This window comes from Macrotis lagotis, chromosome 4 (assembly GCF_037893015.1).
Source record: "Macrotis lagotis isolate mMagLag1 chromosome 4, bilby.v1.9.chrom.fasta, whole genome shotgun sequence".
NCBI classification, from domain to species: domain Eukaryota; kingdom Metazoa; phylum Chordata; class Mammalia; order Peramelemorphia; family Peramelidae; genus Macrotis; species Macrotis lagotis.
This window is the reverse complement of record NC_133661.1, coordinates 224,055,205-224,071,167: the sequence shown is the minus strand read 5'-3', so window position 1 is coordinate 224,071,167 and position 15,963 is coordinate 224,055,205. Positions and strand designations below refer to the sequence as shown.

Sequence of the window (15,963 nt, the reverse complement as noted above, 5' to 3'; positions counted from 1 at the left end):
AGATTCCAGGGTCAGATTGCAAAAGTTTGCTCATGCCTCAGCATCCAACCTCATCACCGCCCTTCAAGAGCAAGAGGGCTGCTGAGGGTTATAACCTTAAAACACCAGTGCAGCAAAGCTCCAAGCTGCCAAGCCAGAGAATGAGGAACAGAGGCACTGTGAGAGGTCACCAGGACAGGACACTGTGCTCATGGGGAGGGGTGCAGTACTTGACCTAGCCAGAAAGAAAAAGCATAGCATCCAGCTGGGGCCAGTTCTGACCACCCAAACAGAGAAAAAACAACAAATAGAAGAAGGATTGCTTACAGATGGAAACAGTGCATAGATGCTCCTTTTAAATTTTGAGGGGGGATTCCACTAAGTCTCAGAACCCTAGAAAATCTATTCAGTGTGATATGCAATTAATCAAATAAGACTGGATAATCCATTCATACAAACAAAACCAAATGGATGAAAATACATATTGCATTGAGGATGGCTTGTACTCAATAACCATTGATTTAGTTGCTCATGAGTTCATGGATCTACTCAAATATAATACTTTGAATTAATAATCACTTTAGTTATTTAGACCTTATTGCTAAGAAGTATGAGTTTGAACCCCTTTGTTCTACTTACTTTTGCTCTGTTTCTAAGTACAATTTTAATCAAGTTTCCCACATTCCCACATTTGGGCTCTCTCTTTTTCAGGAGATTCCCTATGTCTTAAATTCTGGGCAACTAGCATATCCACTTGTCCCTTCTTTCTACTTTTTAAAATCTTACTTGTATTATATTAGTTAGTACAAATATCTAACATGACTACAAGATTACAAACTCCTTGAGGGCAGGAACAAAATTTTTTGTTTTTTTTCTTAATTCCCACTGTCTGGAACTGGGTCTTCAAACATAGTATGTATTTTCATTAAGTTCTAAAACATTCTGAAAGTGGGATAAAGTCTTTACAGTTGGTCCCTATATCCATCTTCAACATCAAATATGGATCAAAGGTTTCCAAAAAAAAACCCCAATGTGAAAGAGAAAACACTTATTAGTTATATATTAAGGGGATCTCCAGAAGCTTCAGAAAAAAAAGGAAATTGATCTTTTTGGGATTTTTATGTATCAGAACTTTTAAACTGCTCCTCATCTACAATTTCAGTCAAGATTTACAATATCTTTCTAGAAAACATACCTCCAACAGCTGACTGAGTGCAGCAATGGAACTAAGCTCATTGAAGTCCATGAGAGACGTAGCTAAGGTTCGTAAAAAACTTCCATCTGGAAAGACAACAGTTCAATTTAGCAGTATTTCAGATATGAATGACAGATAACAAATTAAGTACTGAAGAATTACCTTTTATACTGCTTTGGAATAGCTGTGGGAATATTCCATTGGGTGCTAGCTGATGGAAAATACAGCGGAGAAACTGCTTTGCCACTCCTGCAGCATTACCAGGGATCATCATGCTAGGATGTAAAAAGAAAAAAAAGCACAAGATGCCATGAAACTTTTTCTCATTTGTCCAAATTATAAGAAATAAGGTTGTATCAAGTTTCATATTAATTCTCTTCTTGCAATTTGTGAGAGATAAAGTGAATAAGGTCATTACTAACCCCAGGAGTGATGAAAATTTTGAATCATAGAAGTATAGAATCATAGTTTATTTGAGTTAGAGGAAACTTTGAACATAGACTCTTAAGGGGAATGAACATAAAATGTGAGGTTTATTGGGTATATTAAGTCACAGATATTAGAGTTAGAAGGGGAGTTTAGCATGGAAAACTGAAATATAGCATATTGACAGTTTGATCCAGAAAGGATATAGATGTTAAACCACTGAAAAAAAGAATATTAGAAATAACAGGGATCTTAAAACAAAAAAAAATTAGAACAAAAAGCATTGAATATTAAAAAATGGAAGGATCCTCAAAGAATATCTGTCCCAACATTCCCACTTTGCAGATGAGAAAACAAAAGCCTACTTGATTTTTCCAAGGTTTAGAGGCCTCTTCAGCTTTAAGAATCCCCAAAATAGGTAGTTAGTATGAACTTATAGCTATTAGAACTGGAAAGTACTTTAGGAATCATCTTCTACCCAAGTAAATGAAGTGGTTTTCCAAAGATAACCTAAAGAGAACTAGAGGTCAGATGTCCTAACTCGGAAACCAATGTGAGAAAGTCAATAGATGCATTCTAATAGACTTTCTTGCACTCATCAGACTAGAGAATCTATAAAGTTTCCTCCAGAACTAAGAGACAGTTATGAGTCTAGGCTAAACCAATTTTCTTCAAATGAAAAATCATGAGTTCCCATCTTTTTAAAATGCATTTCTCTTCAAAAACTATAGGCATTAAAATAAAAAAAAATAATTCAAGTATTCCAGAGTATGTCAGAAAAGAAAATAATAAAGCCATGGTATTCCTCTTTTGTAATAATCTGACCTCTATAAACTCAGCCTTCCCATGAGTTTTCATGAACTATTTTGAAAACTTCCCTTTGCTTCTTTGTGGGAATGATCTGATAAATATTTCAGTTTCATATATTCTGTTATACTGCTATTAATTTCCTTTATACCCATATTGGGAAACATGACAAGGGTTTTGAGTATTTGAAGGGCTATCACATAGAAAAGAGTTTAGATTTGTTCTCTTTGGTCTCTGTCAGCAGAATCAGGAGAAATGGAGGAGAGAGAAGGAAAGTTATAAATAGGAAAATTTAAGCTTAATATCAGAGAAGAGTTCCTATCTATTTGAGTTGTCTCCTGAGGTTGGGATTACCTTTCATTAGAAGTCTTAAGCAATGCTGGATAAACATTTTGTTGAATGTGTTCAAAAATAGGTTACATTACACTATATAGCCATTGAACAGCCTTTTCACTTCTGTGATTAATATATTTTAAAAGAGGAGAGTTGGAAAAAGAAAAAAAAGATTTTTGTTAAGCAAAAAAGCAAAAATGATTTTTTGAAAAGATACTTTGATTCTTCAATAGTTCTGTGATCTCTTCAACTTGGATGCTCTATCCTTTTCTGCAGGCTTCAATACCTTCATACCTTCCCAACCTGTGCAATTATTATTCATTTATTTCCATAAATTATCTGCAAAGGCTCTAATAAACACATAAGAGTATAGGACAGGAATTTTCCTTGCTTTACTCAAGGTTAGCTAACAAGGGGAATATATAGGGCTTTTTGAATGATTCTGATTGCCAAGGGACCATAAAGGTTCAGTTGGACATTTTTTCTATGAAGTTATTATTTGGGCAAAAAAAGGTGAGGTTCAAGGGTGGAATTTTACATATGAAATACTAAGTCAGGTTTCACAAGAGATGATAACTAAACTTCCAATATATAAAGATGCTAATGAGAAGATAAAGGGCTTATCTATTATAAGTTATATATGTTATAAAATAAGCAATATTGATTTTTTTGCTTTTCTCAAGATGAGAAAAGTTACCACTTACAATTAAAAAATTCTAAGAAGTAATCCTTATATTCACAATGATATATGAATATCCTTAGACACATAATAAGAAGGGATCATAAAAACAATAGAAACTAGATATTATGAAAAGTATTATCATTTAAAGATTTGTTGACTCCTCTACAGTTGCTATGCTCTAAGGATTCAACACCATCCTTTGTATATGAACTTCTGTGAACTTATCTAGACTTAATTCTGGAAGGCAGAAATAGCATATCACCAGACTTATACTCAAAGCCATTCTTGACTTTCTATTAGAACTGGAAGAGCTTATCTATAGGGCATAGCCTTCACCTAAAATGAATCTCCACCTCCATACCACAATGTCTCAATAGTGTAGGACTTTTATGCAAACTCAATTCAGACAATGGGAGGAAGAGAATGGTCTAAAAATTTTTGGAGACAAAAATTTAAATTATGCTCAACATCCAAAAATAATTACTATAATTTTATATATTTTATATTCTTAATTGTAGTGTTACCATCTTCTATTACTAAATATCATTCAAAGGAGCTAACCTAGAAAAGACCTGGAGAGACATCAAAGGAATTCGACTTGTTTTCCATGTCTCATGACCAATAAGGGAAGGACCAGACAAAATGGAACATTAGGAAATATTAGGAAGAAGTACAACCATGATCTACTCACGACTACTCAACAACAATATAGAAAATGCCCCACAATAGTTAACAATTATTAGGTGCCAGGTACTATGCTAAGTGCTTTACAAATACTATTTTATTTGATCCCCACAATTCTGAGAGAGAAGTACTTATGTACCCCATTTTACAGTTGAATAAAGGGAGGTTAAATGACTTGACCACAGTCTTCCTGATTCCAGGGCAGCTGGATAATGTAGTGGATAGAGTGTCAGGACCCAAGCCGGGAAGACTTATATCTTCATGAGTTCAAAGGTCAGACACTTACTAGCTGGGTGACCCTGGGCAAGTCACTTACTCCTATGTGCCTCATTTTCCTAATTTATAAAATGAGCTTGAACAGAAAATGACAAATCACTCCAGTATCCTTGCCAAGGAATTCCCAAATGGGGTCAAAGAGTCTAACACAATTGAAAAGTCATAAATAATATTTTCAGAATGCTCTGACTTATGGTCAGAACTCTATCCATTGTGCCACTCCAGGACCTTGCACCAGCACAAGTGCTGATTAGAATATCTAAGAAAAAAATTTTAGCAAGTCATATTTATAGCCCAAGTGAACACAGAAAGACAGAGTGAGAGGTCTGTAGACAGTGGGTATAGAATCTAGCAAACAGAAGTTATACAGGATGTTCTAACTTAGAAATTAAACAAGGGTCTGCATAGGACAATGCAACAGGTCTCAGATCTGGTACATAAGTATTTGATCTTGTGCAGGAAGCAGGAACAGGTATTAACTAGAAGCTCTATAAATTACCCCCACACACACACACTGTTCACAGATCCAGAGCAGAATGAAGAAATCTGCTCCTAGATGTGATGGTCCAGGCTAAGCAATAGTCATGTTCAAGGGACTTAGATTGTGTACTGAGTAAGGACCAAGTACAAAAGCAAGCAGTAGCTGTGTAGCTCTGAGCCCAACCATGACCCTAATACAAAGTCCGATGTCATGAAGTAAGACTAGGAAAATGAGCAAACAAAACAAGAATTCCATCTTAAAGAGCCAGTATAAATGACAAGGAATTCAAGCCCTAAACCAATAAGAAGTGAATGATTCCAAAACATCTACAACCAAAGTCTCAAATTAAAATGCAAAGGGGTACATGTTCAACTAAAATCCTAAAAATCATGAAGTAAAAGTTTTTAAGAGCCAAAAATAATTCTATAAAGAAAATTACAGTGCTAGAAGAAATAATGGAAAAGAAATGAATGCCATAGAAGAAAGAGTAGCATAAGAGGTATACAATCAAAAGACCTCAGACACTTAATAATTACCAAGGGAAAGTCAACTAACTCCATTGCCTTAAATAAATAATTTTTTTTAAAAAAAGAGATATACAAACTTACCAAATTCACAGACCCCTTGAAAATTAGAATGACTCAAAGAAGGTTAAGAATACCATGAGATAAGAAATTTTTTTAAGCCAAAGTAATGAAAAAATATAAGTGTAAGATCTCTCATAACAAAAACAACTAAACTGAAAAACAGATTAATGAAAGATAATTTAACAATCACTGGACTACCTGAAAACTGTTACCAAAAAAGAGATTATACATCAAGTTTCAAGAAACATAAAAGAAACCTGCTCAGATTTCTTAAAATCAGAGCAAAGTGAAACAGAAAGAATCTCTGGACACTTCCCAAAAAGAAAACCTAAAATAAATTGTAACCAAAACCTAAAGCTTCCTACTCAAAGAAAAATGCTATAAACAGTCAAAGGAAAGAAAAATCAAGTCCCAAGAAATTATAGTCAGAATCATACAACATTTGGGAGTCATCAATATAAAGGAGTGGAGAGCTTGAAATATAGTATTTCAGTTTTTGTTTTTTTTTTTGGGGGGGGGGTTGACACAGCTAGGTAATTATTAAGTGTCTAAGGTCAGATTTGAACTCAGGTACTCCTGACTCCAGGGCCAGTGCTCTATCTACTGTGCCACCTAGCCACCCCAAAATATACTATTTCAGATGACAAAAGATATGACTTACAGCCAAGGCTGCTAGGTGGCAGAGTGGAGAAAAGTGTTAGAAGTGGAGTCAAGAAATCCTGAATTCAAATGTAGCCTCTGATACTCACTATCTATGTGACCTCAGACAAGCCATTTAAATTTAATTTCCATCTGTAAAACGGAAGTGTTCTACGCCTTAGGTTTGTTGTTATGAGGATAATATTTGCAAAGTGCTCAGCACAAGTGCCCAGCACCTAATAGGCACAATATAAATGTTAGCTGTCATTATTAATATTAGTATTAACAACAACAATAATAATACCTTAACCCAGCAACACTGTACATAATCCTATAGAATAGGAAATGGACCTTTACTATGAATAAAAGATTTGTAAGCATTCCAGAAGTGAGTAGAAACTTTGAAATACTAATAATTACAAGAAAGATAGTGTGGATATAGCCCTTAAAGATTTTCAAAGCACTTTTACCACTGTTATCTCACATTTGTTCCTCACAATGATCCTGAAAGGTACATGCTTTTATTATCTTCATTTTATAGATGAGGAAACTGAAGTAGAAAGAGGTTAAAGGCCTTGCCTAGAGTCACACAGCTAGTAAGTATCTGAGAATTGATTTGAGTTTGGTCCTTCATAACTCCAAATTTGGTACTCTATACATTGTAACACCTAAACATAAAACAGTAAATATGAATAAGCAATCATAAGTGTAAATACGAATGTAATCAAGGATATATTATTTGCATTCTTCAATGGGTATAAGACACATGTGCTCCTTGAGAACCCTACCATCATCAGAGGTCATAAAGGTACTCTAAAAAGACAGAGGGCCTGGGAAAAATACATCCATTTATAACCAGGTACAGAAAAACAATTCCTCAATAGGGAAACAGAAGGAGAAAGGGAGAAGGAAGAAGAGTGATAAAAAGGGAGGGGAAAATTAACAGAAAGATTCATTCTAAAACAAAGGTACATTTCAAAGAGAGATTTAAAAGGAAATAAAGACTAATAATCTATGATTTGCCTCTGGGAAAAGGAAAAAATGGGGACAAGGAAGCTAAAGCAGATCATATCAAACCTAGTATATTGGTACTGAGGACACTACTCTCACATTATTCTATTCTTTTTTTTTAAAGTGGGCATGGACACTAATCACCATATTTTGACTAATTATAATTTCAGAGAACTGTAAGAAACATGCTATTAATCTCTTGACAGAGAGGTGGTGGACTCAGAGTATAGACTGAGCCATTTCTTGTAAATGGTCAATTCAGCCAATACACCAAAGATATCAAGGAAAATGAAAAAGGACCCATACATGCAACTATATTTCTAGCAGCTCTTTTTATAATGATAGAAATGGAAACTAAGGCAGGGAGAAGGGCAGGTATCACTTAAGGAAAGCTGAACAAATTATGTTGAATGAATGTAATGGTACATCATTTTATCAAAAAATTATAAAAAGAATGTTCTAAGTAATTTGAGAAGACATATAAAATGATGTAAAGTGAATGACATTGTAAAGACAAATCTCTTTGAAATATTTAATAACTCTAATCAGTGTAATGACCCATCACAATTCCAGAAAAAATGACGAAGAATGCTACTCATCTCTTGACAGAGAAGTTAAGGACTCAAGATGCTAATTGAAATAAATATTTTTACATGGTTAATGTTTGTTTTGCTTGAAAAATGCATATTTTTCTAAGGGTTTTTCTTTCTTTTCAAAGGGTTCAGTAAGGAAAGAAAGAAAATTCCTATTAATTAAAAATACTTTAAAAAATAAATTACAGGGAAACAGTTCAACTAAATAGAATGAAAAATTTCATAATAATTAAAACTATCAAAGAGAGGAATGAACAGTATGAGGGAGTTTCACTAGAGAAGTTCAAATAATGTAGACAGAATTAATACCACAGTTAGAAGTTGGACTAGATGACCTATGATCTACAAGAGTCTGTTTTTCTTAAAAGTACTTTAAAATTTGTGTTTCAAATGATGAGGTTTCAAATCTTTAAGAGTTGATGGAATCATTTTAGTGACTATAATAGGCATAGTTCAAAACAAAAGATAATATTTTTCTCAGAGCTAAATTTAAATAGGCATTTGAGTACTTTATAAGTTATATCAAGTAACATGTACCATTTCTAATAAGCTTTGAAGATTGGACAATGTAGCTTACACAAAAAGGCAAATCAGCTTTTAAAAATATCTAAAAATTCAGAAATTTATCTGTTTAAATCATTTCTATGCTATGTACACAGCCTAACTTAGGGTAGGAATTAAATGACCTTACATTATCATACAAAATCAAGTTACATTTTATTTGGAAGTTTAACTATAGATACTATTGGAATTTCCAAAGCCTCTCTGGTATCTGACCTTGATGCTGATTAACACAAGAAATTTATATCACAATTATGTAAATGAGGAAGCCTCATAATAAAACCCATTTGTCTTTAGAAATGAATGGATTCCATTAAATAAGGGAAATTTAAGAAAATAATTCTAGGGATCAAAAAAAAAAAAGAATTCCAGGAAAAAAAATTTGACTTGATGTCATAAGAAATAAAGGTAGATATCCCTACTGCCATGTACTATGCATGTCCTAAAATTCATAGAGAAAATTTTTATTATAGAAAAGAATCATAATAATATGGTTAGATTAACTATAAGAATGAGAACATAGGCATGCATGCTGTTGAGGCTAAGAATCACAGATTTTAGATAATCTACAAATATAATATTAATAGTAACAAAAATTATTTTATATTTAGATAATACTTTAAAGTTACAAAAGAATTTTACAACCAGCATCTTCTTTGAGTTTCACAGGTCCCTCTGACTTGGGCCGAACTTATAAACTTGATTATGTCAATGGATTAATGATTTCATTGATATAGGTATCTCCTTCTACTAAGACAGACCACACCTTCTCATTCTGTGCCATTTTTTCCATGTTTTTCCATGTATCTTCTATAATACATTTACCCAACATGATGGAAGCCTTACTCTAGTTCATTTTATATTTTATTACTACCAATGCAGCAATTTTAGACTGTCTGTTACCATTTACATTCAATATGACTGACCCATCTCCTTTTCAGTCATTCACCTTCTCAATAATCTCCTTTACTTCTCATTTTCCTTATTGGAAGTAAAACTATGTAACCCCAACATATATCCCTCCATTGTACTTTGAGTCACTTAAAACTTTGAGGTACCATTTTATAAATAAGAAACCCATGGGGCAGCTAGATGGCACAGTGGATAGCCAGGTGACCCTGGAGTCAGGAGACTCTGAGTTCAAATGTGACCTCAGACACTTAATAATTGCCTAGCTTGTGTGACATTGGGTAAATCACTTAACCCCATTGCCTTAAATAAAATTTAAAAAAATTTTAAATAAGAAACCCAAGGTGCCTGAATTTGTGAGAGAGTGAGGTTCAAACCTAGCTTTTTTTGTCTCTTGACACAGTTGTACTATCTATAGTATTCCCTAAGTGCCTTAAAAGCAGCAAGAATATAAAAAAGAAAAAAGGGAGAAGGGTAGAGAAAATATTTGGCTTACTTTGGGACCTTACCTTTCTGCTTGGTTGGAAAAACTGGTACTGGATGCCAATCTAGACAAAATACCAAAAAATATAGTCAAAGGAATGTGCTGGCCTTGGTCATAGAACATAATATCAGAAAAATTACAATAGAAATGTATCTAGAATTATTATCAAATGAACTACAGATTTTAATATGGGAAAAAAACCTTAGAAGTCACCTAATCCAACCTCTCAAATAAAAGAAAAGGATCTGAGGTCCAAAGAGGTAAAATAATTTGCTCAGGGTATAAAGGGTAAGTGGCAGAGTCAGTGTTAAAGCCCAGGCCTTCTGGCTCCTTATTCAGCATTTTTCCACAACACAATGCCATCTTCCATCAATCCTTTCAGGTAGTTCCCCAAAGACATTCTTCAAATTCTATCCAACCCATCAAAACTGTTTCTAATATCAAAATACGTCACTCCTAGCCAATATAATTTAGAATATTTTAAACAGACTAACAACTTATATAGTACCTAATTTCACAACTCCTAGCCAAAAGTCTCCCCCAGAAGTGATGCCCATTAATATATATAATAGCAATTGATCATATCTATTTAATAAAAAAATATTATTTCAAGTAGTAGTCTGAAGGAAAATGTATTTTATATATATAATGGGTTAAGGGAAGGAAGAAAGGTAATTTGAATCAGGATTTAATTCATTAATTTATCAGTTCCTGACAGTAATAATTTAATCAATATTTGTTTTCTTCCTAATACCCCTAACTAAATCTAATTAACACTGGCTGGCTAATTGATACCAAATGATAATCACTGAGTAGAGCACTCCAGTGGGGACTCAGAAGTAAATAGCATTAGAAAGATAACCTTAGCCCTTCATGATTAACCCTAGAACCTTAAGGAAGAAGTTATCTAATCCCCATTTGTGGATCCAGCCAGTCAGCCCAAATAGAGGTTTGGCAGAGTCAGAGTCTGGGTTGTAATGAGATATGTAACAGAATTAAGTTGATCTAGTTTAGACCATTTAAAAATAACTCACTATTTTTTGAATTTAGTTCTATAATAGATAAAATCATTTCCCCTAAAATATAGCTAACCATAATTAAAAAGAAAATAACAGGATACAACAAAGTCTGTAATAAAGGCCCTATTCCCCTAAAGCAGCATTATAATCAGGACCACTGCTTTTAATTTTTCTATCTCTCAATTGATCCACCTAAAGGTACTTAGTATGAAGTATTTCTTGGCCAAGGTGAGAGAAAGGCAAAATTTTAATATTTAAATTTCACTAAAGGAAAAACTTTTTTTCAGAAGATTCATCTTTTAGTAGTTTTCCTTTGTCAGTTACTTTTTTTAGAGGATGGTATCAGCCTAGGTTAATAATTATGTCTTGATTAGTATTGATAATAAAGAATAGTGGAAACTCCCTAAATGAAAATTCATTTCCTGAGTCTGCCAAGATCTGATGTGAAATAAACATCATCTCTCAATTGTTCCAAGTTGGGATAGATGATAACATGGAGAAATAGGACTTAGTATTTAACTTCCTACAGGTGATGTTAACTTGGACTCAAGATACTCCTCTCTCCACAGAGAGATGGTACCCCTCTCTATATAGTTGGGTACCCCTCTATAATCCTTTTGCTCCCACTTACCATATGAACTTAGAAGAGAAGGTATAAACAAATCTTGGTAGTAAGAAAATGACAGTTGTGGTAACCCTTTAACTTGATATAGTCCCCTAACCTAAATGAAAAGAAGAACGTCTAGGCAAGAGGAAAGGAAATGGGGGGGGGGGGATGGAAAGAGGGAATGGAAAGAAGAGAAAGTTAGAGGGGGAGGGGGGCTGAGAAATACATAGAGAGAAAGAGAGAGAGAGAGAGAGAGAGAGATAGGACTTACTTCCTCCATGATTCTTTTTCTGAGCACCCCCATACTACAGGGAACTGTTTTTTCCTGAGCTTTTACCATACTTATTACCTTATTGCTCATTTGGTATTTATTTGTATGTTGATGTGAAAAGTTTCTTACCTGTTTTAATCATTCATTTCACATCTAACTTCAGCTAAAAGATAAGCTGCTAGAGAGCAATAACTTGTTTTATATGCCCTGCCACAGTGTTGGGGGAGGCAATTCATAAATTACCTCTCAACTAAATGACATCTTGTCCCCATGTTTAAAATACCTAATGTGCTACAACTAGAGCTGCATCTAGGAAATGTATCATCCACAGAACCACAAAATCATAAAATTTTAAAGTTAGAAAGAACATTAAAGATCCCCTAGTTCAACCTCATTATTTTACTAATGTAAAAACTGAGAAGGGGGGCAGCTAGGTGGCACAGTGGATAAAGCACCAGCCCTGGAGTCAGGAGTACCTGGGTTCAAATCCGGTCTCAGACACTTAATAATTACCTAGCTGTGTGGCCTTGGGCAAGCCACTTAACCCCATTTCCTAGCAAAAAAAAAAAACTGAGAAGGGAAGTGACTTACCCATGGTCACATAACTAGTTAGTAGCTGTCAGGAGTTTTCATGTTTATGTTCTCAGTGATCTACCAGATAAAACATGCTTGTCCTAATAAATGTAATTAAGGTAACTAAGCTTAATGTGTATGTATATATGTATATATGTATATATATAAATATGAAATTTAATCAGGATGAAGATCCTGTATCCCCAAAGCTTCTTTTCCTTCATTCCTCAGGGCCAGGCAAATCTTTAAAATCTGCCATATTTCTTTCCTTACTTTACTAATTGGACACTCTTATTTCCAAATACATTTTGGTTCATTAAATAAAACTGGTTCATGGGTTTACCAAGATCAGGGAAGTATAGAGACCACTCAATAATAAAATAATGTTGACTCATTGTTCACAAGAAACTAGCTTTGAGTACTGCAGACAATACTTTCTGAAACTGTGTCACAACATTCAAACTACTCACAAATTAACTGTGTTCAATAAAAATTAAAAGGAACAGAAACCACATGCAATAAAATTGAGTTAGCCCAGTTATTTGATATTATTCTTGCCTAACAACCAATGGGCAAGTGAGTTGTTTCATTATTGAACTATTTGGTTTGATATCATAGAAATTCACACTAGGGGCAGGTGGGAAAATTCTTCCCACCTAAAAAAGACAGAAAATGATATTCACCTTCCCACAGACTGCATGATATCCAGCAACAAAGGAGCCGCAAGATCTGGACTTAGATGAATGAAGGTGGAGAGTACTACAATGGCTAGCCCTAGTGTTTCTTCATCATATTCTTCAAGAATGGCTCCACAGTCATGGCATCTAAAACAGAAAACAGAGAAGGAAATGCTTATAGATAAACAACAACGTTATGGTTTTAAAATACTAGAAAAATACTAGAAACCATATCCAATAGTTCTCATTTTATACATCTCAAATCTTGGAAAAGTAGTACTTTGCCCTTTTTGAATAATCCTACAACCACCATAGACAGGGGAAAATGAATTGTAATCTATGGCATAGATTCCTCACATTAGTGGAGAAGTGATTTATGTTCTTAATAGCATGAGTTGTACTGAATTGTTGTGCCCTTTTGTGGTATAAGGCTACTTGAATAAGTCCCCCCCCATGTTTTCTAATTGAAGAGAAATATATTCTATTGGTTGATGAATGATAGGAGGATCTAATCACTAGTATCTGAGGAGTCAGAGGAAATTCAGGTTCTAGATTTTGCTATGCACATTCACAATCTTTAGCCTAATCTTTATCTCTCTCTGTGCCTCAGGATGATGATGATGATGATGATGATGATGATGATGGTGATGGTGATGATGATGATGATTGGTGGTGGTGGTGTACCTGGTGGTGCTAATGATGATGATAATGATGATGCCAATAATAGTTACATTTACAGAGCATTTTGAAGTTTATAAATCAGTTTACAAAGTGCTAATATAGAAAAATAGAACAAAAAGGAAAGGTTTTTTAATATGCAAAGTAGGGGAAAGGAGGGTGAGTATTGTTGGTGTTTGTCAAGTACAGAATAGCAAAAAAGATAAGTGATTAAAAAAAAGAAAAATATAGAGGACATTTGCTCCTAAGTAACATACAATTTATTATTCTTTTAGTGTATACAGGATAACATTCAATTGCATTAAAGTTGACATTCATTAAACATCCACTATATGCAATGTTCTGTGCTTAGGTACTAGGGAAACAGACAAAAAAGAATAAAATAGTCTCTGCCCTCAAGGAGCTTACATTTTACTGGAGGTAGATATAATGTGAAAAAATAGATAAATAAAAAGTAATTTGAGGTGAGAATAAATACTAACAACTTGACAGAAAAGATTTCACAGAGGTGACAGGAAATGAACCTTAAAGAAAATAAAGATTCTGAGAGTCAAAGATGAAAAAGCAGTACATTTCAATATGGAGAATGGCCTGTGCTATGGCACAGAAGTAGGAGTGAAAATATCTCGCTGAGGAAACAGTCAGTGATCCAGTTTGGTTTAAATATAGAGGATGCAAAGGGGCGTCATGTGAAATAAGACCAGAAAGGAGTCAGACTTTGGAGGGCCTTAAAAAAAAAAATCACACTAAGGAATGTGTATTTATCATAGAGACAATAGGGAGCCACTGAAGGTTTTTGCAGGGAAATAACATGAGCAGATTTGCTGAATTTGAATATCAGAGAACCTCGGTTTAAATCTTGCCTCTGCCACTTACTATGATTCTAACCTTGGGCAAGGCATTTATTCTTTTTGGATGCCGTTTTTCCTCATCTATAAAATCAGGGGGTTGGACTAGATGGTCTCCAAGGTTCTTTCCAGCTCTAGATCTTTGATCCCATGATGCCATACACTAAGAAGATCTATGTGGGTAGGGAAGAGTCTAGAAATAGGGAAACTAATTATGAAGCTATTACAATAATCCAGATGAGAGGCGATGAAGGCCTAAACTAGAGTGAAAGCCCTGTGAATGAAGAAAAGGATGGATGCAAGAGATGTTGTGATGGCAGAATCAACAGGACTTCGCAACTGGTTGGATATGGGGGTTGGGGGAGAGGGAAGAGTCAAAAATGACTCTAAGGTTACGAACCTGGGTGACTGGGAGGATGGTGGTGCCCTCAACAGAAATAGGGAAATTGATGGCATTTCCAGGAGGAAAGAAGGGAAATTGTTTAAAGAGTAAGGAAAGAACCTAAAAAGAAAAAAAATGTATACATTTCAATGTTGTGTTGATAATTTAAGATTATATAATTAGCCAAGAAGGGCTGAAACAATAATATAAATATTAAGTCATATTATGTCTATTGACAGTAATATTAAACATAATTCATATTTATAATAGTACTTAAGAATTTACAAAGTACCCACACACACAGAAATCCTGTTGATAAGTAGTGTAAATTACAAGCAGACCAGTATCTCTGAGTTGGAAGGGCATTAAAGATCATCTAGTTCAATGAATACCTGAACAGGACATTCAACTTTTGGCTGAAGCCCTCCAGCATTGGGAAACTCATTTACTATGGAAGTACCCCCATTCCATTTCATCTAGCTCTAACTGATTCTGTTTTCATTTTTTTATAACAAGAGTACATCTGCCTTTCTGACTTTTATCCACTGTTCTAGCTATGCCTTATAAGGGCATGCAGAAAAAGTTTAATCTCTCTCTCTTCCACATGATAATCCTTCAAATACTTAAATGCAGTTAATCATGAATCTCTTCTCATCTTTTCTTTAGTCTAATTATTCTGATATATTTCAATTGATTTTCAAATGTCATGATTTATAATTCTTTCATCATTACAGTTGTCCTCTTCTGCATGTACTTCATTTTATCAATGTTGGTTTTTTTTTCCCAAAATATGGCACCCAGAAGTCAACATAATTCTCCAGGTCTGGTTTGACCCAAGAAAGAATACAATTAAAATTTTTACCTGTCTCATTCTAGATTAAGTACCTTAATTATACACAGGCAGTCTAGAATTTCTACCTTTTAGTTAACTGCCTTGACACAGAATTGACTTATGTTGATATGATAATCCACTTAAACCTCCTATTTTTTTCTTCACACTGTTATATGGAAGTATTATCCTCATTTTACAACTGTAGATCAGAGAAATTAAGTGACCTGTCCAAAGTTTCACATTTATTGTTTTAGAAGCAACATTCAAACTCAGATCTACTGATTCCAAGTCAGTGTTCTCCCTTTCCTATGGTACAAGTAGTTGAAATATTATTCTTCCTTTTACATATTAGGAAGAGTCAGGAAGTTAAATACATTGCCCAGGATTAAAGGAGTTATATTTACAGGGCCTTATAGGTTGTAAAGTACT

At 34.2% G+C, this 15,963-nt stretch overlaps 1 protein-coding gene across 17 annotated transcripts in view; it reads right to left on the bottom strand.

The window, feature by feature from the left end:
* Positions 1-15,963, bottom strand: part of UNC79 (unc-79 homolog, NALCN channel complex subunit) — a 364,853-nt gene that overhangs the window by 56,774 nt on the left and 292,116 nt on the right. For 12 of the 17 annotated variants that reach the window (XM_074235468.1, XM_074235454.1, XM_074235458.1 and 9 more), the window contains 5 exons: positions 14,721-14,822; positions 12,801-12,941; positions 9,673-9,711; positions 1,337-1,449; positions 1,175-1,260 (listed from right to left, as the gene is read on the bottom strand). In XM_074235468.1, the coding sequence (XP_074091569.1) occupies positions 1,175-1,260; positions 1,337-1,449; positions 9,673-9,711; positions 12,801-12,941; positions 14,721-14,822 (481 nt within the window). Of the gene's footprint in view, positions 1-1,174; positions 1,261-1,336; positions 1,450-9,659; positions 9,712-12,800; positions 12,942-14,720; positions 14,823-15,963 lie in introns of those variants that run through there. The other 5 variants (XM_074235457.1, XM_074235464.1, XM_074235466.1 and 2 more) reach the window with 2 other exon arrangements.